Source organism: Arvicanthis niloticus, chromosome 3 (genome assembly GCF_011762505.2).
Source record: "Arvicanthis niloticus isolate mArvNil1 chromosome 3, mArvNil1.pat.X, whole genome shotgun sequence".
NCBI classification, from domain to species: Eukaryota; Metazoa; Chordata; class Mammalia; order Rodentia; family Muridae; genus Arvicanthis; species Arvicanthis niloticus.
In genome coordinates, this window is record NC_047660.1 from 50,836,095 (window position 1) to 50,861,062 (window position 24,968).

General features: G+C 36.9%; 1 protein-coding gene across 4 annotated transcripts in view; it reads left to right on the forward strand.

The window, feature by feature from the left end:
* The first annotated feature begins 514 nt into the window (after positions 1-514).
* Adam28 (ADAM metallopeptidase domain 28) overlaps positions 515-24,968 on the forward strand; it is a 53,357-nt gene continuing 28,903 nt past the window's right edge. For 3 of the 4 annotated variants that reach the window (XR_013109292.1, XM_076930796.1, XM_076930797.1), the window contains exons 1-12: positions 515-740; positions 6,269-6,372; positions 8,010-8,086; positions 9,020-9,098; positions 10,293-10,369; positions 11,872-12,064; positions 14,860-14,931; positions 15,957-16,028; positions 16,588-16,757; positions 19,298-19,382; positions 21,022-21,152; positions 23,585-23,762. Coding sequence is in view for 3 of the 4 variants with exons in the window: in XM_076930796.1 (XP_076786911.1) it covers positions 689-740; positions 6,269-6,372; positions 8,010-8,086; positions 9,020-9,098; positions 10,293-10,369; positions 11,872-12,064; positions 14,860-14,931; positions 15,957-16,028; positions 16,588-16,757; positions 19,298-19,382; positions 21,022-21,152; positions 23,585-23,762 (1,290 nt within the window). In the remaining variant the exon portion in view is untranslated. The remainder of the gene's footprint in view (positions 741-6,268; positions 6,373-8,009; positions 8,087-9,019; positions 9,099-10,292; positions 10,370-11,871; positions 12,065-14,859; positions 14,932-15,956; positions 16,029-16,587; positions 16,758-19,297; positions 19,383-21,021; positions 21,153-23,584; positions 23,763-24,968) is intronic. The other variant, XM_034499267.2, reaches the window with a different exon arrangement.

The following is a 24,968-nucleotide window of genomic DNA, read 5'->3' on the forward strand; positions in this document are numbered from 1 at the left end:
TGTGAAATTCTGACTTTAGAAATATCTTAATTTAGGACAGTCTAAGCTTCTTGTGAACATCGTTGTGTGAGAATACAGTGTGAGGTGATTGAAAATAAGAATTTCACATATACTAGATGTAATTAGAAATCACTATATAAAACAAATGTATATATGTAGGAGAATAATATTACCTACAGCTTTTATTGATTTAGCTGAAAATGATAATCTATATGTTTAAACATATTATATACACATCACATGTCCAAATAATAATGCATGTGTGTATCCTATATAGCACATAATATTCCAAGAATTCTATTCCATATTATTATGCATATGATACGCTGCCTGGCATATACGAAGTATGTCAAGGCAATTACCTCCTTGTGACCTATTGAGCTATGATAGTGCGTTGAAAACTTGCTATTTTAAGTTTGAATGGGTAACATGGAGAAGAAAGAGAGGGAAACAATAGCTTCTAACAGAGGAAATTTTAGAACCAGTCAAGAGGCAGCCAGGACTTCCGTCTGTCATGCCATTGTGGCAGAACCACAGGTCCCACGGTTGTGCAACACCTTCAGTAAACACTTGCTGAAGCGTGCACAATGAAGCAGGGAGTTTCATTCTGTCTCCCTTAAGAGGAGGCTGGGGCAGAAGCAACCTCACAGGTGTGAGCGGAGGCAGCCACTGCTCCTGGGATCACAGAATGCAGCAATGGAGTCTTCTGGTAGTTTCTTTCCTTCTTTCTCCAGTTCCAGGTAGGTGTTAACCCCATTTGGGTTCTGTTCAGCATGCCACAGGACTGCATGCTGTCTGCTCCTGGTCTTACAGTATATAATATGTTGGCTAGCTGTTTGGTTTTTTTTTTTTCCCCCTCTGACCATTTGGACTGGTTTGAATCTACAGTCCGGAAACTGTGATGGATGTGAAGGTGAGTAATTAGAGGTTTTCATGAAACATTTACATGTCACCTCTGGTATCTTTAGAAAAAAAGAAAGGGAAGCTCTCATACATTTAAAAAGTAGGTATGATCTTTGAGTCCTAAAGCAAAATCTATCAGAACTAATTGCATCAATTTTTAATTCAATAAAACAGCAGATTTGGCTGGTTGTGACCATCAAGACTTGAGGAAAGTATCTGCTCTTGTAATTGGGGCCAGTTCAGCAACTTACATTACTTAGGATTGCACACTGTTTTGTTTAGAGAAAATAGATATCATTAATTGGTAGGGGGCTGTACCCACAAAGCATTGCTATGTTATCGGTGAGGAGCAGTTTTCAGTCCCATGTGGCTTGATAACCCAGCTCTGTTTCACTGGTTAAAGCAAACATCTAAGAATTTTGGTGTGGTAACTACTGCTTCCTAACAACATGCTACAGCATGCAGCTCTCTCCAGTTTATAAATTCTCAGCTCGATTTTATATGCCTGACATCTGATGACACATTTCTCTGACTTGTTCTGTGTTTGAAGCTTCAATCTTCACACAAGCTGGCAAATGTTTTCTTAGACCATAAAATGTTTGCTGGGACCCACAAATGAACACATTGTGAACAAATGTGAAGCCATCAAGCACAGTAGGGTCTTCCTCCTTCCCAATTACTTTGGCACTTACTTACCAAAAATGGCTTCTCCATTGTTTTCCAGACTTGTAAACATTGTATTTAATATCCTTAAATATTTAGGATACTAATATATCCTTAAATGCATTATCGCTTGACTTCAAAATCCTAAATTCATAGGAATCAAAGAGTAGGAATTCTTTCCTTTATTAGGAAATTTTTTTAAAAAAATATTTATTTTATGTATAAAAGTACACAGTAGCTGTCTTCAGACACAACAGAAGAGGGTATTGGATCCTATTACAGATGTACCATGTGGTTGCTGGGAACTGAACTCAGAACCTCTGGAAGAGCAGTCACTGCTCTTAACCACTGAGCCATTATCTCCAGCCCCCCAAATCTTGTTTTTAATAGGAAATCTTTCTTCACATTTTCCAAAACCATGATCCCCAGGACTCTTGGTGACTCCACTCTCATCAGAAGTTGAAGAACTACTTGGGATCCAGCTCTGTTCAAGGAGAGGAAGTAACTGATCAGGCAGCTTCAGTAACGGAGTCCCATGGGTAACGGCAGGGCCTTTGCATGCTACTGTCTTTCCAAAGAAATCAGGCATCAAGCTGTTTTTGCTTCCCACAACTCTGCATCAGCAACATGGCAGCAAGAGATGTAAAGCCTTAGAGTCTCGCCTAAAAGTGTGCCGTCCTTCTAAGGATGTGCTAATAGGCATTCCAATTGCTATTTGGTAAGGGGGCATTCATCTTGAGTAGGATGCCACACTGCATCTCTTTATCATTCGTGTTGCTCTTTCCAAGGCATAATCCAGCCTCTGAAATACCCTTGTTAGATTCCAAGGGGGCTGGTTTCATAGCCAAAATGCAGGTGACAAAGTTTTGCTTTCTTACCTCTTTTTCTGTATTTCTCCTTCCCCATCATAAGAACCCTTTGCATGCGCCCGCTGGCAATAACTTTGACCTGGTTCATTGTATATTTCTCTATAGATGGTGACCATGTAAAATAGGGCCCAGTGCTTGTAATGAGCCTCATCATCCCCTGAGAAAAGTGACATGGGATTTCATCACAGAGAAAGTAAAAACAAATATTTAAAAGGACACGGCAAGTGTTCTGGGAAAGAGAAAATAAATTAACACATTGACAAAGACAAGTCTCCATCCTGTTTCAGGTGTATATCCAGGGACGCACTTTGGCAAAAAAAAAAAAAAAAAAAAAAAAAAGTAGCTGTTATTTCTAGTGACTGGAAAAAGTAAGCTATTAGGCACAATTTAACCTACATAGCCAAATAATAACTTCATTAGAATATTGGTTCTAGTCTTCCCCATTCTCATTATTACTGAATAACATTTAGAAGTACAAGTATCTGAGGGGACAAAGAATCAGTGTCAATCCATAAACTTACATTAAAGGCTTAATGTCTCCTCTGTAAACACAACCCTGAAACAATTTAATAGATCTGAAGGAAATTTAACAGGAAATGAAGATGCCACTATTATACACAAATGTCCCAAAATGGACCCAGATAGAACAGCATTCTAGATTGAGGTCATCTCCATAAATCTCACTAGTGAGCTTTGCTTTATTTTATATTAGTGAATGATTAAAAGAATCTAATCCACAACTACACACACACACACACATACACACACCCCTAACACAAACCGAAATAACTGTCTTTCTCTTGATCCAGTTTTGCCAAAGCTCACCCAACACATGAGTTCTGTGGGAGAGAGGAAGCAAACATTAAAATAAATTAATGAAACATATTGTGTTACATCTTGGATTTGTGTGATCCCTGGATGCCAGTTAGCTCTGTTTATGCTACTGGCTTCTAAATAATTAACTTGATTTTATTCACCTGGGAGGAGGCTGCCCAGTCTTTATCAAATGGGAGTACATGTGAGGCAAACAATGTCTGTCTACTGCATCTTTTCTGTGGTGTGGAAATCCCTACATCTCAAATATCTTAATTCAAGGGCCTTACAGCTTTCAGGAGAACCAGAGCTTTCTAAGGGAAATTCTATCTCTTTCCTTACAGAACTGATTGTGTTGTAAGAGTTCAGCATGAACTGGAAACTTATTTCATTTAGCTAAGAGAATTTGCTGAAGACTTTAAAAAGTAATGTTTTTGTTTGTTTGTTTTGGTTTTTATTTGGAAGTGTTGCCCCATCAAAGAGTGAGCTGGGAATAAATTTGTAGCTTATATGTTTTGACCCAATATTTAAAACCCAGTTAGTGACTTCTGGTTTTAAGAAATATTAGGCTTCAGACTAACTAAAATTGCAAGCACAACACAGAAAACTGCTTGCTGTTGAATAGGATGACCCAGTTCCCTGTTCATTTTTTCTCATCAAAAAGGAGTGTAGCTGTGAGTATGTTCTGTATTTATAGGAAGCTCAAGGTGGGGGTTGTCAGCAATTGTTACTCAAAGCACAAATCAGCTGATTTCCTGTTAGGATCACACATGTTGTGGATGAACCCCACAAAGAAGAGGTTTACTTTTTTGTCATTTTAATAAACTAAGAAAAAAAAGTTTTATATCTGCTTACAGAGCCCAAGAGAATATATCAGATCTTAAAGAGACAGTCTCCAGGTGGGTGCTGGGAATCAAACCTGGGTCCTTTAGAAGAATAACTTAAACATTGAGCCCTTTCTCCATCCCTCCAATATGGCATTAAAAATATTACAATTTTAAGTGTGTGTGTGTGTGGTGTGTATGTGTGTGTGTATGTGTGTGTGTGTGTGTGTGTGTGTGTGTGTGTGTGAGAGAGAGAGAGAGAGAGAGAGAGAGAGAGAGAGAGAGAGAGAGAGAAACCTTATGTGTATGCTAGTACAGTGCAAGTGCTTGTGCAGACCAGAAGAGGGTGTCAGGTGCCCCAGGATACAGATTCAGGCATTGTGAACCACCTAAGATGTGCTCAAGGAAGTGATGTTTGGGTCCTCTGGAAGAGCAGGAAGTACTCTTGATGACATAGGCATCTCTGCAGCCCCACTCCTCCTTAGGGTGACATGTAAAGAAGAGATTTGTTGAGGCTGCAGCATCAGTGAGAAGTGGCTTTATGACTCAATGTCTATGGGGCTAATTGTGCTGGTTAGTCACCATAGTACACCAGGTAGTGTGCGGGCACCTTAGGGTGTATTGTGTGCTCTGTGTCAGTGAACTAAAGCAGGAGCAGAGAATTACTCCTATGCCATTAGCACATATTTGGCAAGAGCTGTGGCATCTCATCGCTATGAAGTAATCATGAAATTTTAACTGGAGAGAATGACCATTCCACATTTTAGAACTTCAAACATTTTTGGTAAATAGTACTATTACTTTTCTTTACCAACATTACAATTAATTGCATATGTATTTCATAAAGATTTGTATTAACTTCCATAAACATAAAGAGCACAAGGATTACATCATGACTGCAACAATTGAGCAACTCAAGGACTTTGTGTACTGGGCCTCGTCTTGCGCATCTTAAAGCTCAGTGTTTGGGATTGGGAAGCGGAGGGATATTGAATTTGAGGCCAGCCTACTGAGGCCCTAGAAAAACAAAGAACAAACAAACAAAAGGACAAAAGAGATAAGAGAAAAGAAAAAGCAAATCTTTGTACAATTGCTACAGAGTATGACAGTGACTTACTTGTCACAGCTGATGAGAATGTATCTGAATGACTGTGGTCCTTTTGAAGACACAATAGTGGTTTGTGTTTATTTGTAAGTTATAGACTACACAACACATCACAGACACAGCCTAATCCACCATTGCTTTTCAAGCAGTTAAAATTTCAAATCTAAAAGTTAAGATATTATAGTATCTGTACTATGTCTTTATACATATACACATACATACACACACATACACACACATACACACATATATAAATATAATTTTATGTATGCGAATATTTTGCCTGTATGTGTGTGTGTACTCAACTTTCATGCCTGGTAGCCAAGGAGGCCAGAAGAGGTCTGAGCTGTAGTTAAGCACAGCTGTGAGCTGCCATGTCGGTCTTGAGAGGAGAACCTGGGTCTTCTGCAAGAGCAACCAGTGCTCTTAACTGCTAACCCATCTCTTCAGCTCTAGCTTTGTTTCTGAAACATTTTCTAAGAGTGAACCCTAAGTCATGGAATTCCTTTGCTACCTCAATTGCTGTCTGACCCTGAGTGCATTCAGAGCTTAATAACATTGTCTAACCTCCTAGGTTAAATTATGTGACCAACTAAATTAAAACCATTCCAAACTGACCAGAGAGTGGATTATCACTAGAAATTAAAAAAATTTCAGTTCTCAGAAAAATAAAATAAAAACAAATAAATATTTTTTGCTCTGAGAAGTCACTAGGCTAAGCTGTCAAGTGCTATAATTCCAAGTGACCCATGGCAATTATGGTTGGTGAGCCCCCTCAGTTCTGTCTGCTATTAGGTGGACCAAAATAGTGTAGTATTTCAGTGAGCTACGATTACATTCAGAGAAGTTGCAAATCACAACACAGAGAAGAAAAAGAAGCTTTCCTAAACCCCACCGCCAGCATCCTGCCTCGGTTCTCTAAGTTTCGCTGTGTCTTCATCCCAAGTGGACCACTTCATCCACTAGGGATGAAGACGCAGTGAAGCTCTGCGTTTAAAACCACTGACATAAATCACTGGAGGTCTCAGTGGGGCATCAACCACTGGAGTGAGCGTGACCACTATGTCTTATCTTCCTTCTTTGTCCCCCAGCAAATGCAATAAAAGAACTCCCTAAAGCCAAGAAATATGAAGTGGTTTATCCCATAAGACTTCATCCATTGCGTAAAAGAGAGACCAAAGAGCCAGAGACAAAGGTTAGTATGTCTATGTTTGTCTTATTTCTTGTACGTGCATTTTATGTGTATGCCTGTTTACATGTGTATACAAGTGAGGTCAGAGGTTATTTTTACACTGTCATGCTATACACATTCTTGTGGAGACTGAGTCTCTCAATGGACAGAACACACTCACTCATAATTCAGCTGGCCAGTGAGTGTAGACTTTGATATTTTATAATCATTTATGCTGTAATGCTTCCAAATAATTATATATAACTTACCTTATCTATTATTTGCCTATCTACCATTTAATCATACACATGTAATTATTGCCTTAAATTAGAGTAAAAAATAAACAATGCAAATGAAAGCAAATCGGCATCTGAAATTTGTATCTTTTTCTATGTAGACAGCATTAAAATTTTTACAATTCTTACGTTGTAATGAGATAACACATTGTTAGCCAACACTAGCTTAAGTTTCTAATTAGTCACTAGAATAAAGCTAATTGTATGTGCCATGTGTCTCTGAGTATCGTGTGCATGTGCAGGTAGATAGCTATAAAAACTATGTGTATATACTCTGTGGTGTGTGTGCATGTACAGGTAGATACCTGTAAAGGCAAAAGGAGGCCATCAGATCTCTTGGAGATTGGTGCATGTAAGTCACCTTTTCCTGGGTGTTAGAGGTCCAACTAGGGTCCTATGAAATAGCAGCACATGCTCTTAATGAATGAGCCATTTCTCCAGCTTCATAATGCTAATTTTTGAGTGATTCTTCAGAGGCATGTGTTTAATGTGATGAGCTTGGTTTTACTGGAGACACATTGCTTGCCTATGTTACCTCTTAAACAGCTACTGGATACCTACCTGATGCATGGTGACCTAATGTAACGGGTGAAGGTGGATGGGCAGGGGTTGTTTCTCACGTCTACGGCATGAATCCTGGGGATGGAGCACAAGGTACTAGAATAGTGCCTTCACCCACTAAGCCACCCACTAAGCCACCCACTAAGCCACCCACTAAGCCACCCACTAAGCTGGCTCCAGTTAAGGGGATTTTTTATGTCTTTGACATATCTCTACTCCTATGCACCCCTACACTCCATTCCCTAACCTATGTTTGGAAATATAAATATTTATTTTCATAAATGGTGATCCAAATAAAACCTTGCTAATTATACCAAGGCTGTATATAAAGATGTCAAATAAGGAGCTTAGAATATGGCTCAGTGGTAGAATCCTTAGCAAACATTTACAAGACTCTGGTATCAATTTCCAGCACAAACACACACGTTCACACACATACAGACACAGATGTATATATACCCAGAAATACACATTTTCATATACATACATGTGCATGCATTCATATACATACAGACACACACATCAATTCACACACACTTGGACACACACAGACATACATACACACACAAGTGCACATACATGTGCACATCAGCACACGAATATATGCACACACACATATATGCGTACACCAACACAGAGCTAATTTGTCTATTTAGTTGACAGATTAATCTGTTGTCTATGGTGTAGACAGACAGCTGGTCTCACAGTCCACTGCTCGAGAAAAGCAAGCATTACTTGCTAAGGATTAAATTGGTAGACATAGCCACCTTTTGGTTACCGGGAACTCTTTGTGTATTGTTGCAGGAAAAATTTGAAACTGAGCTAAGGTACAAAATGACAGTAAATGGGAAGATTGCTGTGCTGTACCTGAAGAAGAACAAGTGAGTGTGTGTCCGTCTGCCATTGTCCTCCTCTGCTACAAGTCAAAGTGTGGAGAGTGGCTGGCGAGGCTGCCATCAGCATTAGTGCTCCCGAAACTGACCCAACAGTCTTCACCCCACTCCCAATGGACCCAAGGAGTCAATGGTAGAAACACATTAGGCAAAATAATAGTTTCCTAGGCTTTTGACACTTTATAAATAAAAACTAATGAGATGTGAGTAGGCAGGTTTTATTACTTAATCAAATGACTGAGTGGGTCCAATATAATTCGCTTTAAAGTTTGTTTGTTTGTGTCTTGATAGAGGGCCTCCCTGGAAAGGGCTGGGCAGGGGTAATGCTGTGCCTTCTCACCAAACTGGTTGCGAGTTCTTACTTCTGTCACCTTTGACCTCAGTTCTGCTTCTTCTCAAGTTTCTCCTGGAAATAGCAACCAGTTCTCAAGTGAACAGGCGCTTGTTTCACAACCCGCTCGTCTCTCTCTCTCTCTCTCTCTCTCTCTCTCTCTCTCTCTCTCTCTCTCTCTCACACACACACACACACACACACACACACACACAGAGAGAGAGAGAGAGAGAAACACACACTCATACTGACCCACAGAGATAGACAGACACACAGACACAAACAGAAACACACACAGAGACACACAGACCCACCCACAAATAGACATACGCACACACAAACAGACACACAGACACAGACACAGACAGACAGACAGACACACACACACACACACACACACACACACACACACACACACACACACACACACACACACCATCTCTCTGCCTAGTGTTAGCCTGTGTAGAGAGACTTGTCTGGAGCACAAGAGAAGCTGAGGAGTTGAAACTTGTTGGGCAGCCTGGAAAGTCTTCTTTGTTTGCTGGACTTTGCATTGTGTGTAACCATGATCTTCCCTTTTCTTTCTCCAGCAAGCTCCTTGCACCTGACTACTCGGAGACATACTATAATTCCAGTGGGAACAGGGTCACCACAAGCCCGCAAATCATGGTATAACATCTGCTAGGTCCCTCGGTAATGGAGTGTGCCCTACAGACCTAAATACAGTGTCCTCGCCATGCAAATAGGACTGAAACTGCTTTTACAGCCTTGGTGCTGTTTGTTTGTTTGTCTTGTTTTGTTTTTCCAAACAGCAGTAATCACTTAATGTATTTTTTTCACATTATTACATCTTACTAAGATTGGTGGAGGATGGCCCCAGTAACCATTTCCAGCTTTCAGGAGAAGCAGGCAGAAGGAGCATACATTTTCTTTAGGGTTGTTTTCTGCCGATGGACTCTGTAATGTGAAAAGCTAAGCATGCCTGCTATTTTTTAGCTCTTTCCTATCACACCTCCTAATTATGTGGTCTGTTACACTCAAGACTACTTCTTCAATACTAAATGTAGACATCCATATTACCCTAAGTGCCTCCACTCTTGATCTGTCCCCCAGAATCCTCCTCGCTCCCATGGAATCCAAAAATGTGTGGCTGGTCATCCTCCTCAGGGATCCCTTCTTTGTTGCAAACCTTCAAACCTTCTGGGGTTACATAGGCTAATGACACATCTCTTTCAAGATAGGAGGGCCTAGTGTGGAACAATCACATAAAGAAATAACACTAGTATTTTGCTCCAAATAGAATCATTGTGTGTTGTGCAAGATCACTTAAATCAAGTTTCACTCTTAGGACAAACAACGTGAATAATACATAAGTTTAAAAGAGGGGCCAAAGGTGACCAGTCCTAATTGGAAAAGTATAATTTTTGAAGAGGAAAAAATATAAGTCAGATGTTCAGAGAATTCAATTTTAAACTGAGACAACTACAATTTTTTTCTAAATAGTGCTTAGCTATTTTATACTGTGTCAGCAATACTAATACTAATATATTATAATAAAATATAGAATACATTTTATAGTGTATAATGTTATATTCTACACTATATTTATGGTAATAAATAATGGTATATTATGGAAATAATATGGTATATTTATAATATACAGACTGCATAATAAGCATTTGGTGGTTATTAACTATCTTTAAAATTTGAGACAAAATGCTTATATTTACTTTTTAAAAAGTCTCCAACTTTACTACTGAGCAGCAGAAATTGTTCCTGTTCCAAGATTTCAAATTCAAATTGGCTGTAGAGTTTAAGAACTCTCAAGAATTCCCTTTACCAAATGCCTTTTGTTTCTCTTAGGACAGCTGTTACTACCAAGGACACATCATAAGTGAGAAAGTTTCCACAGCCAGCATCAGCACGTGCCAAGGGCTACGGTGGGTGAGACTTGAGGACTATTTCCACATCCCACTGATGCAGACGTCATGTTTGATGAGTCTGAGGGCCCTCAAATATGATTACTTATATAATATAGTTAAGTGTGATTCCTAACAGCTACAAAATTTTGAAATTTTGCATCAAAACACCATTTCTTTTTAAAGCATGAAATTTATGGAACTGAACTGCCTTCAGTTTTGTTTTCATTCCTGACTCACTTTTATAGTCAGCCTCTTTGAGGGAGTGTAGCTCCTCTTCTTTCTCTCTTCACTTTTATTTCTCTTTAGTTTTTATTCTTACAAATATTATATCCTTCTGCCTGTTACTGACTCCCTATATGTGTCTGTCTACCCTCTGGTATTTTGTCAATACCAAGAACTGATTAATTTCCTTTTCTGTACATCTAGGTGGGTACCTTAAAGGACCTACATCTTTATGAGTTCTAAACCAAGCAAATCAATTGTCTCACAAATCCATTATTTTTCTTGTATCTTTGACCTCATGGATGGTCAAGTAATAACTTACTCAATCAGGCATCATGAAGTCTTTGAAGACTCCCTGCATCATGCCTCCAGTCTCCACTTCCTTATCAAACCCCTGTATTGTATCTTTAAATTATTTCCTGCTTGTCACTACATCTGCCTTTATTGAAATATCTTACTTCAGCTACTTTGTACTTCAACTAAACCATTTGAAACAAAGAACCCACACTTGCTGTCTTCCAGTTTCAGAAACTTGTGCATTTCCATTTCACACTAATTATATATAATTGGATACACGTGTATATGCTAAATAAATACATATATGTTTTAAAAATGATTTCTACACATCCATTTTTCTCATTTTTGAATAAAAGGTTTATGGAGGAAGAGACTGCAGATCTTTACCCTCTGTTTTTAGTACAGTAATTAATTTAGAATGAATCTCATTGAATATAATACAGGCTAATATTAAATCATTGGAATGCTAGATTAAAGAATGAAAATACAGCTGAAGTTACTCATCATTTGCACCAAAGCTAGTAAATATTAAAAGCAATTTAATGACCAGTCAGCCATTTACAGGGATGAGTAGAGTGGAGTGGTCAACAAGTCAGCTTAGACTTCAGTACTAGGGTTTGTGAAGACGTTGGAAATTTTTGCTGACCACATGCGTCCCTATTCTCTTTCCACCCCATACCACCCTGCTACTCATTAGGTTTTTCCATCTTACAGATTAAAAAGTGAGGCTACTTAGTTAAATAACATTACTTTAGATTCACAGCTAATTGGAATAGGCCTAGAATATTAATCTCTTCTAAGACTCCAAAGCATCCTTTACTTTTGAGGCCCCCTGAAGTGTAGAGACAGTATGAAAGCAGGGACTGAGTGAGGAAACATTTCCAGTGTCAGCAGCAGATATGCTGGGCTATTTTCTGGTCATGAGGACTTTCAGGACTCTGGCTGTACAACTCCAAAACAAGACCATTGTGTTAAGAAACCTGAATACTTATGTTCTTCAGGGGTTACATCAGTCAAGGTGATGAAAATTATTTTATTGAACCTTTGAGCTCAGAGAGCGTGGATGAACAGGCACATGCACTCTTCAAGGATGACCCCAGTGAAGACCAGGAGAGCAGCAACTGTGGAGTGGATGATGCACTGTGGCTCCAAGGACTGCATCAGGACATAGTTCTTCCTGCCACCAGGCTGATTGTGCGTAGGGTTTGTTTTGTGTCCTAACCCCTGAGTTCTAATCTTTTACCTATATATATATATATATATATATATATATATATATATATATTATATATAATATATATATATATATATATATATATATTGCATGCATATACACATGACCCTGTCTGTGTGTTTGTGGAGACTCCAGGTTGCTGTCAAGTGCTTTTCTTAAAGGATCCTCATCTTATATATTGAGGCACAATTACAATATTGGCTTCCAATGAGCCCAGATCTTGTGCTTTTGGATAGTCTGACTAGCCATCTTGTCCTAGGAATCCCCGTTTTCTGCCTTTTCTGTAGCTGGATTGGAGGTAGGCCACTACATCTATCCATCTTTCACAGTGGTTTTGGGTATTTGGACTTCAGAGCTCACATTTTCACAGGGAGGGTTCTATCTGCTCAGCCACTTTTCCAGCCTTTGGTTCTAATCTTAGTAGTAAGCTTGACTTGCACTTTATAGTCACTACTGAAACTAATAGTTTATAGTTATACTCATGGCAAACATTTCTGTACACTATTTACTGAGTAAGAATCTGTGCATAAGCTATTATCATCAACATTGTCTAAGGGCTAAAAAGAAGCCTGAAATATAATATCTGAGAGCTAGGAGTAGACAATAGCACTCTCTAAATCTCACAACAATGCACATGTGTAGGGACTTTTCTTTTGAAGTGGAAATATGAAAAATATCTCCTCAGAGATGTTCAGTGAACTGGGAATGCAGTAGCAAGCAGTACAAACACAGGATCTACCTGTTGGAGCATAGAATATTCTTTCTCATGTGGAATCCTGTTATGACCACAGAAGTAAAAACAAGCCCAGCTGTGTTCAGCTGTGAGGTGTGTACTAAAATGTTTCTGTCATTTCGCTTTCATTGCTCGATGATCTCTTCCAAGTGTTCTCACAATCTGTAAGCACCAGGAAGACTGGTTTTAAGTAAAATCATCTAATCATCTAAGTTAAAAACAAAACAAAACAAAACAAAACAAAACAAAACAAAACAAAACAAAACAAAACGCCCTAAGGTTGTTTCTCTTTGCCATGGAATTAAATTTCACCAACCTTATCTAGGAACTCAGACGAACTTGCTCTGGCTACATGTTTCTCTCAATATCACTCTGGTTCTGGCAGGCACTAGCCTCTCGTCTTCCATCTTAAGTCTTTGAGACCCATGCAGAAATGACAATGCTTTCCTGACATGCTGTTGTGTTGGCTTTCTGAAGCAACTTTCTGGTCACCCTTTCTGGTCAGTCACTTGATACTAGAAGTCCTGATCAAACTGTTTTCTTCTTTTGCTTTGGAATTCTTCCCAGGTAATCTCATTTAATCCACACGTTCTTTTCCACCTTCAATGGGACTCAGTAGGGCTAGCGTGTCACTCAGATAGTAGAATTTTTGTAGGTGTATGAAACCCTAGGGTCCATGTCAGGCACTTTGTAAACCAGCTTTAATGGATGGTATTTGCTTGTAAATTCCAGCACTTAGAAGGTGGAGGCAATGTAATGTGATGAATACGGAGCCAACCTGGGATATATATATGAGTCCTTTCTTGTAAAAAAAAGAAAAGGGGGGGGGGTATATGAGATCTAGGTACTGGCTATTGTTGCAAACATATTTTCAGTCTTGTAACCATTTAAATATTTGATATCAGAATATTAATATGGAAAAATAGAACTACTTGTTTTATGTACCAAATACAATATGCTTCTTTCCCATTTTTCCCACCCCAGTTACAAACTGACACTGTTTGTTACTAGTTGTGGCCTATGTATTGCAATTATTGTTGGTTTCTCTTCTCTTCCCTCACATGGTGTCCATATCTTCATGTATTTCAGTTCTTTACTGAGCTCTCAGGTAGTGTCCCAAGATCATCATGACAATAACTTGTATCGGTCCTTTCTATGTCCTCACCTTAGCAGAATCTTCTCTCCTTTTACTAGGTTGAATGATGTTTCATTATAAAATGCATCATGTTAAAATCCATGGATGTCTTTCTAACCATCACATGTGACATAAAATCCAAACCATTGCCATGAATTACAAATATCTGTTTGATTCTGCCCAGCATTCCCTACATTGTATGTCCCCCCCACACTCAACTACAAAATTTACATTCCATTTATTCTGACAAAAAGACCTTTCCCTGTTTTTCAAACATATCACTGCCAGTTAACCATAGATCTTGGTGTTTTCGACTTTTTTCTTTTCTGGATGATATTCCATTGTTTTCAATTCTCAGTTTCACATTTTTAGGAGCATACTGTATAGACTGCCTTTAAAAATGCCTTTTTCTAATTGTCTACTTTAAATCACTATCTAATCACACACCTTCAGTCACTCACTGAATCCACCCACAATACTAATTACACTTGATACTTACATCTATTTGTTTGTCTCTTGTGAACTGCTATGCTGATGGACCAAATAGATTTATCTCTTCTAATCTCCTGAGTACTGTGAATGTATAGAGATTGGTAGTAAATATTTTCTTCCTATAAGAAACGAGAGGTAAGTATACACCTTACTAGATAATATATAAGATTCTATCTTATGTAATTTGTTTTTGATGATGGAATCATAAAATCAAACATTTCCCTTCATTTTCTAACATTCTGAGCCTTGTCTGTATGCATACCTAAATGTTGTAGTAGAGTTAAAATAGTAATATTGTCTGTCTTGATTCTCAGATACAATCCAACCTCTTCATGCTAAATAAAAGATAAATAGCAAAAGATGCTGTCTTAATCATGATCTTTCTTCTGTTTCAGAAGTTGAATGATGGAATGCTTCAAGAACCTAAGAAATACATAGAATATTATGTGGTCCTGGATAATGGTGAGGTAATTATATCAAATAAATGCATCTCACAAAATTATCTTGTTTATAACTGGTTGTGTGAAATAGAAATGTCCAGATCTATTTAAAAAGATCAAGAATAGGAACCATATGGATAAATTATTCTGTCTATGAAATTGATATTTGTAATGAAACTGACAAATGTTTCTTCTCAGAAATAAATGACTGACAGAAATAAATATGCATAGATCATATTGTTGGCCCTAAAACCCTCTTTTCTTACTATCTTTAGAAATCCAAATTTAAACTGAAATTTTCCATTTGAACACTTTTGTCATGTTGTCATTGATAAAGTTGTTTATTTGTAATGTAGGATTACATTACAATCTGGGTGTAGCAGTCAAATATACAAAGCCCAGTGGATGGGCTCTTTGGAGAAAGGCAACCCTTGGTAATAAATACCATTTAATTTCTTTTCTAGGAAGACATTTTCTAATTGTGAGTTTCCAAACAAGTTCTCTGTGTGTTTAATGCCAACAAGAAAAATGCTCGAATCTCAAAACTATTGGGAAAATAATTATCTCAGAACTCAAATCTACGGCCTTGTAGTGTTAGACTCATACTGTGCATAGATTTGAAACATGTTGAACCATGCTTTGTACTATTTCTACAAGTTTAGGAAACCACAGAAATTAAATTAAGACATATTTAGAATAATCTCTTTCTTTTTATATTGAGGTTTTGCTTGAGACAGTTTGACACATACTCAAGGCTGTCCTTAATCATGGTCCTCTTGCCTTGGCCTTCCTCTTCTCAGATTACAGGTGTGCTACCATGCATGGCTAAATTTCTAAGATCTATACGCTGACCTGCTATTTCAAGGGATAAAATATAATATTATTCTCCAAGTTCTTTAATTTACATTGAAAGTGATTCACTTTGCTTTTAATTTTAAAGTATGAATAACTGATAATTATAATCACTGTAAAATAAGTTAAACTGTCTTTTTAAATCTTCTAATTATATTAATTTCTATCAGCTTTTATTTATGTTTTTTCATATCTTTTAGTTTAAGAAATACAATAAAAATCTTACTGAAATAAGAAAGAGAGTGCTTGAGATGGCCAATTACATCAACATGGTATGATATATTTTACAAAATGTAACTTTAAACACTTTGTGAAGGGGTGTTCTTGAGTGCTGTTATGGATGAACAATAATCTAGGAAGGAAAGCAATTCCTGGGACTATGGGTGCCATGGCTTTTGAGGAATGACTATGAATGTTGCTATTCATTAGATATTAATACCACATGTTCTTAGGACCAAACGATAATAAGTCAAGTTTTATTTGGAAGAACTTTATTTCCCAAAATCCACTTAAGAAAATACTGGTAACCAAACTCTAGTAGAAAATTATTTCAGGGAGTTAAAGTAAACAAGAAACAAAGCAGACCTACCATCTGTGGAGCTGTAGAACCTCTCTTACCCACATTTTCTCATTCCATCTTGAAAATAACTCTCAAGAAGTTACTTAAATGTAATATTCAGGAGCACTTTATCTGGAGAAATCCAGTAATGCTCAGGTGAGAAAGGAAGTGAGTTACATGATGGTTTTTGGAAAACAAAGTGCATTGAAAATATTTAAAAATGGATCTCACTCTTATAATTCATTGCTTTGCAATGGGTTCCCTTTTGACAGCTTTACAATAAGCTTGATGCCCACGTGGCCTTAGTTGGAGTCGAAATCTGGACTGATGAGGATAAAATAAAGATAACACCAGATGCCAACACCACCCTGGAAAACTTCTCTAAGTGGAGGGGAAATGATCTGCTCAAACGAAAGCATCATGATATTGCCCAACTAATCTCGTATGTATAATTTTCTCTTTGCACAATGGGAATGATATATGAGGGTGTAGGTAAGATTTAAGAAGCTATACACATATTTTTATTTGTTTGTTTTTTAAAACACACTCCAATGGGTCCTTGTTGAATATGTCTTTGCTTTGGGTCCAAGTAGTGCCCTTTTTCTTAAATATAGATAAGGCAATCATTGATAGAAATCTGTTTTATTCAGTCTACACAAAAGAAGAACAAGTGCAGATCATGAAAAGAGGAATTGAGACTCTATATTTAGAAGAACTGATTGACTTTAGCCTTGAGTTAGGGAAAGTTATACAATCAAAGTAATATTGAATATTATGTCAAAACCCTACACTTAAGGCTGTTTGCTTGAAAGACCATTTAATAAAACCTAAAATAAATATAATGAATGAAAAAAAGACTTGTACTTCCTTGGTATATGAAATCAAGAATGCACCCCCGGCACAGGTTCATAGTTTCAGTGGACATGAGACAGGAGAAAGCTGCCTCTGTGGACTTGAAATGGCTAGTGAATCTCCTTCCTCAGGGAACAGTTCATGCCATGAAAATGGGTGTCCTATGTCCAGTAGAAATAATTTACATTTTAAATTGATCATAACAAACCAGTTCAAAACGTATGTGTTAATAAAAGCTTAATTAATATAAATATACATATATATACACACAAATATATACATATATGTATATGTATGCATATACATCATATACATATGTGTATGCATATGCATAAGCATATACATATGGAAAAAAAGAGAGAGGGAGGGAGGGAGAGAGAGAGAGAGAGAGAGAGAGAGAGAGAGAGAGAGAGAGAGAGAGAAGAGAGAGCTCCAGGCTGTATTTCTGTAGTATGGCCATTTCAACGTAGTAGGATCTTTAAAAAGTTTTTGGGTTCTCTCAAACCAGCATTCCAGGAAACTCAGAAAAAACCTGGATCATTGTGACCTAACCCTCAAGTTTACAGAGCACCACAATGGATGTATACTCTTAACCACAATGATTTCATGAACGTAACTAAAATTCCATATTATAGGGCCCACTTAAAGGTGCTCATCAGTCTGTGAGCACTACAAGGATGACTCATTGAAAAACATGGTGGAGAACAGCAGACACAACTCCTTCACCTGGGAAAGTGACTTCTAGATTGAGATACACTTTGGTATGGAGTTTGTTCTTTAAGGAGATATTTAGCGAGTTCCTGAGCTATGATCTTAGTAGCTAGAAAACCTAAGTGATTTGAACTCTCCCCAATCAGTCAAATTGCTGTATATTCATATATTACAGAGTAATGGCATAGAAAGATGAAAATCATAGACAAGATTTAAATGTGTAGTCAAAGGTTAAAGAGATGATTTCAAAAAGGAAAAAATGACACTAATTTTATGGAAAATTTGCTGTTCCAATTTTAAATTGTAAGTCTTACCATTTACTAGACAAATTAACAAGATGCCTATGTTCACAGATAACCAGGTAAGAATATTAATGTCCAAATGTACTCTATTTGTGGGGAAAAGAAACCAAAATAGGTAACTACAGAATAGGGAAGAGTGTTATTTTTATAAATGTTATCAATGTTGAGAATTGATAACATACAAAGGTAGAATCAAGTATTAAATCATCTATAATATGAATTTAAAATAAGTTACCAACATGATAATTCTTTAAATATGTCAAAATGCCAAAGTATAATTTCCAAATAAAAAGTATGTAAAATCAGGTTAAGTAAAAAGACAAAATATACAGGAAATGGAAAGTACGGGGAAATTCCATTAATTTTCTCATTTTTCTTGGCAGAATCAATATTTTACCCCATTGATGTTGTTTAGTGGGAAAAAACAAGTTGAATCAACTAGTGGAATTAAAAATTTGACAGGTGCTTAAATTTTCTGTAAGTGAACAAAGCTCAAAGCCTTTTGCAGGTAGCAAAAGAACATTGGCTAAGACGGGCACTGTCAACATTGCTAATTAAAAATAAAGAAATTCTAAAAGCCAAATTAAAGTCAGTAAAATCCATTAACAAATGAGTGCAATTGGTTCAAACCTGTTTCTGTTCAGTGCAGAATAGTTAACAAAATAAATAATTTTAAAATATTACTCCAATGAAAACATTATAAAAGAACATAAGAATAAGTGCTTAAAATAAAGTATGAAAAAGACACAAAATTAAAAAAAAATACATGACATTTAACTTATAACCAAACAATTATTTACAGGGGAACATTTGTTAGGACTAAAGGCCAAAAAGTTTCTATTCTTGGCAGGAAATAAGGAATAAATTTAACGGGAAAATTTAATATCATGAGCACATGATAAACACTGGATTTTCTTAAATATAAATGCTTGGGTTTCAACTTCTGTGGAAGAGAGTATTGGAAAAATACTTCTTACTATTTCAAAACCCGAGTAAATACTTAAGCAATGGTTGGAAACTTAAATTTCTCTAGTACTTGCTTAGAGTTCTAAAGAAATTGTTTATTTTTTTAAAGTTAGTTTTCTCATTTTTCTTTCTGTTCCTTTCTTCCTTATAGATCAACAGACTTTTCTGGATCAACAGTTGGTCTAGCCTTCATGTCTTCAATGTGTTCTCCTTACCATTCTGTTGGTGTTGTTCAGGTCTGTTTCAAGATCAAATGATGGTTCTATGCATCTCCCAAAGTTTTCTACCACATCTATAGAGAAGGTCACTAGGGCTACCTACTGTCTGTTTCTGGTTATAATATAGAAACTAAATGGCAAATATTGATCTAACCTTGCATTCTAGGATAAATACAATGCATTCGTAATATATTGTCTTAATTTAAAATGGTAATGCAGCTTTAGGATCTCTGAATCTAGATTCAAAGGCAGTATCTGCTTGTAGCTTTATTGTTGTGTAATATGATTCTTAAGGGTTTTCCTTTTATAATAAATTTGGCCACATTCAGGGAGTTGGGATATACTCACCACTCTGGTCTTTTGCACTATAGGAATCGAGTTGCTACTATCTCTCCCAAATAGTTAACAAAATTCACCAGTAAAACTGTATGTGACTGTAGTTTTCTTTTGATCAAATTTTACTGATTCATTGATTTATTCAGACTGTTCATATTATTTTGATTCTTTGATTTATTCAGATGGTTCAGATTATTTTGATTCTTTGATTTATTCAGATTGTTCAGATTATCTTTACTTGAGTAACCTTGGTAGTTTCATCTTTCTGGAAAAAATGTCCACATATTTCAGGGGGCAAAATTGATTGATGATATCCTTCACAATCATTACCACATCACTAACTTATAAGCCTATCCCCTATCTAGTTACAATATTGATTGGGTATACCTTTTTGTTTCTCATGGCCAGTTGCCATTGGTGTTTATCAATTTCCTTTATCTTTACAAAGATCATTGATGATTTCAATGGCATTTTCTCTAAACCCCATTGACTTGCTCTTGTATTAATAATTCTCTTCTATTATTACCACATTAAATTTGTTCTTCTTTAACGCAATTAGTGCCTCACCACTATATACTGTTTTATACACTATACACTATACAATACATGGAGCAGATGTTGTATCTTTTCACCTTAAATACTTCATACTTTTTCTTCTGGGCTTTAACTCAAATATTATTTGTAAGTGTTGCACAAAATTTTCTATTATTACTTTTACACATTTGAGTATACTCTGTACAATTTTGATTTTGATATTGGTGTCTAGTTAGTAGCTCCATATAAACGGACACAAAATTTTCTCTTGTTCTTGTTCTATAATTGTCAATAATATCAAGGTAATCTATAGTGCTGTTTGGGTCTGTTGAGCCTTAAAGGAGAGTAGGCATTAACACATATAAACATAGTTGCTAATTTACTCATCTTTATCTTTCAATTGCGTGTTTTTGCTTCATGGGTTTTGAAGCCCTGTTGTTAGGTGTTTAAATAAGTATAATCATCATCTCACTGAAGAACCAATCCTTTTATTATCTCAGCATCCTCACAGATGTTCATCCCCAAAGTACTGATTATTTGAGAGTCCACTTTGTCTCATGGTTGCACTGACATTTTTGGACTTATTGTTCAAATGATAAATTGATATCCTTACTTGTGTTCCTTCCTATTTGTGTGTGTGTGTGTGTCAGAGAGAGAGAGAGAGAGAGAGAGAGAGAGAGAGAGAGAGAGAGAGAGAGAGAGAGAGAGAGGTCTTCAGCTGAACTAGATAGCAGGAAGAGTATGTCTTCATGAGAGTACATGGCATTTTCCCCATTATTATCCTTAGGATCACAGTAACTACCATCTTCGAGTCGCAGGAACAATGGCACATGAAATGGGTCACAACCTTGGCATGATTCATGACTACTTGAGTTGCAAGTGTCCATCGGAGGTCTGTGTAATGGAGCAGTCACTAAGGTGAGGGTGTTGGCGATGCGTTATGTGTCCCTGGTTTTGATGTACTGTGGTTGGTCCTATCCTTGAGGTCATAGTCATCAACTTGTTCAAGATTGCGCTTAGAATTAGAAGAACCTTAGTAAAATCAACAAGCTTATATTTTTGTATCTTGACTATATATAGCACCTAATAATAAGCAAAGGACAATGTCACAGGAACAAAATTTTGTATGGGAAAACATTCAGAAAGCAAGAGATAACCCAAGTTTTCATAAGCCACCATGAAGAAGTGAGATAACCCAGGTTTTCAGGGGCCACCATGAAGAAGTGTGACCAAAAAGGCACCAGCTGTGCTCCTGGGCTAACACACAGCTCATAGAGCCTCTCAGCTCTGGACTCAGACACAGTGCCCACAGCCTTGGTGACACTTCTGTAAAAACACTGGATATGTCCAGGCATATAAAGAATTCATAAGGCTAAATGGTATTGACAACCAAACATTACTGTAAGTTTTAAAAATTTTCATTCATTTTACTTATTTCACTTAATTCATAATAATTTAATATTTGACTCCTGTAATATTGTACAGGCAAACCTGTACAATACCAGCTGAAAATAAATAAGTAATTTATTTACATGCAGATAGTTGATTTGCCTGCATGTTTATCTGTGCACCACTTGCATATGGTGCCCTTGGAGGCTGGAAGAGGGCTTCATATCTCCTAAGGCTGGAGTTGCAAACAGTTATAGAGCTGCCATATAGGTGTTCACAATCAAACCAGGATCGTCTGGAGGAGCAGCCAGAGGATGAACTTAACTGCCAAGCCATCTCTCCAGCCCCAATACATAATTTAAAAGAAACATGCTGTACTAAAAATACATTCTCTTTTTGGGGTTAGGGCAGATCGTTCCTTTTTTACTTGTGTTACCTACATAGTGTATGGTGCCAAAATATTCTTATATTTTTGTCAAATTTTCCATAAACTCAAAGTGGATGATTATAAGGAAAGAATTTTTGAAGAAAAATCTAATGTCTCTCATCAGAAGAATAAATAAAGAAAATATGGTATATTTACACAATGAAGCTGTTAACAATCAAACAAAGAAACAAAAAAGAATAAACAAGGAAAAAACTGATAACATGAAATGTGCAAGCAAATGGTTGGAACTAGAAAAAAAAAATCATTCTGAATGAGGTAACTGGGATCCAGAAAGAGAAACATGATCAGCCAGTATCAGAGAGCCTTCCTTTTGCACCACCAGAGGGGAACATATAAAGAGACCTAAGGCCAGACATAGAGTGAGAAATTTGGAACAACCAGTCCTAAATGAGATTATGCTCCTCCTCTCAAAGTTCAAGAAATCAGTAGAGGATGAGGTGCAAAGAGTATTAGAGCCAGAGGGGCTAGAGGATATCAAGAAAACAAGGCCTCTAAACCAATATGAGCAAAGCTCCTATGAACTCACAGAGACTGAGGCAGCATGCTCAGGGCATGCATGTGTCTGTACCAAGTTGTCTGTATATATATTATGGCTTCCAGTGTAGGGTTTTTATAGGATTCCTTCATGTTCAAACAAGTGGGTCTCAGATTCCTTCTCTTGGACTCTTTTCTTCCTGTTGATTTGTCTTGTCCAAGTTTGATGTGATAGTTTTTTGTTTTATACTATTATATTTTATTTTGTTATATTTTAGAATTATTTCTTATAAGCCCATTCTTTTCTGGATGGGAGGGGAAGAATTTGGAGAAATAAAAGGAGGGAAAACCATGATCAGAATATATTATGTGAGGGAAAATCTATTTTCAATAAAAGGGAAAAAAGAAAAAGAAACTTCTCACAGGAAAGAAAATGGAAAAGATATTTATATCTCTGTCTTACTGAAAAAAATTTCAGGCAGTCTTATCTTGAATGAATTTCTCTTTCTGCACACACAGAAACACACACATACACACTTCCTCGTTTTTGTTCTTCCCTTTATGCGCACTTTATTAGATTATTTTTTCATGCTCCTTCCATGCAAAGGATCTGGCTTTCCTCCAGTTGTCATCTCTCCCAGATATTGCTACATGATTAACCCTCATCTTCATTAATAAGATGAAAAAATGACAACTTATCTAAGGGCATATGAGTTCTTAGATCTTTTCATAAACATGATTCCATTATTCCAAAATGATCTAGGGATGAAAGGATGGCATAGACAGGCTAAGACGCACTTTTGTTTTTGTTGGAAGATCAACATGTACACTTTGAGGACAGTTTTCCCACTAAGTTGAGATGTTTATGTTCACACAGGAGGGTGAGGATAGAAATGTAGATGTTCTCACACCTTAGCACATGGTGTGTTGGATTTGACCTTTGACGTAATTTGTAATTATCCCTGTAGCTGGTGTCAGCCATCACTGCACATATAGAAAGCATGATTGCACTGGTTTTTCTTCTTCTCCATCTACATAGGTACCACATGCCCACAGACTTCAGCTCCTGCAGTCGTGTCAATTACGGACAGTTTCTTGAAGAAAAATTATCCCATTGCCTCTTTAATAGCCCATTGCCATCAGATATCATATCCACCCCAGTCTGTGGGAATCAGTTACTGGAAATGAACGAGGACTGTGACTGTGGCACACCCAAGGTACTTCTAGCCCTTTAAAATAATCTAGTTCATTTAGCAATTGCTAAGAAATATATATATATATATATATATATATATATATATATATATCCCCACACATATTATGTAGGCCACTCTAAAAATGAACTTCTTGGGGCTTTTGGATAGGTAAGTATTTTTCAGGCTAATATAATGGGTTGTGCAGAGCTTAACATTTCTTTATCCTCCTCACTAGATCTCTTTTCAACCTTACTTTGCAACACCCCTCACCAATATGCATTTTGTGTCTTCATCCCTAGCATTCTGGTTGAGATTCTTCAGGTAGCTCAAGTGACTGTTGGCTATTGAGCAGCACTTTCGGCATAGCAATATGGCATTATTTAGAGAGTAAATTATTTGCTTTCCCAGGCTCACAGACCTGACTTGAGCAAGAGTCAACATCTAGACCCGGGTCTTACTTAATGACTCCCACACTCACTTGCAGGATGGATTGCTACATCACATTTCTCACATCTGTCAAGACTCAGAAGTTGTCAGTGTCACAACCCTTGTCCAGATCTCATCCTCTTCACAGGCCAGCCAAAATTCTGAGTAGGGTTCTGCCCTAATCCCATTATTGCATTTAACAGGAGTGATGCATGATTTCTTCTGAGGATTAGCTTTACGGTGACTTCAGAATAAGATTAAAGATTTGTTTATTCCAATTTCAAGGATGATCTTCCCCTGGTGGTGTTTATACTTAAATTAAAGGAAGTAGTTTTAATTCTAAAAATATTGAAACAGTTGAAGTCTCACTTTTCAATAGGAATCTTGACAGATGCAATGGAAATTGCCTGAGGTTCTAGGTTCTCTAGAACCACTGCAGAAAGGGTTTGGAGTTTGGATCTCTCAAAAACACCAAAATCAAAATAAATTATATTGCTTTCATGGGAGTTCAACTATTTGGCATTGCAATGTGATGTCCCTGACAAATGTGTTGGATCACATTAGTGGTTATTCTGGGATATGTACTAGAATTGAATTAATGGACAAAGTATGCATGTGAAAGACTAATTTAATAATATTCAGTATCTATGTTGAGGATGGAGTTGAATTGAAGATGAGATAGACGCATAACCGATGAGATTAATTAAGTTGGATTTTTCTGGAAAATGTCTTTTTCCTTTTGTTTTCTCATATTTCATCAAGAAAAAAGAACCCATTAATATTTATATGAAGGACTTGAGG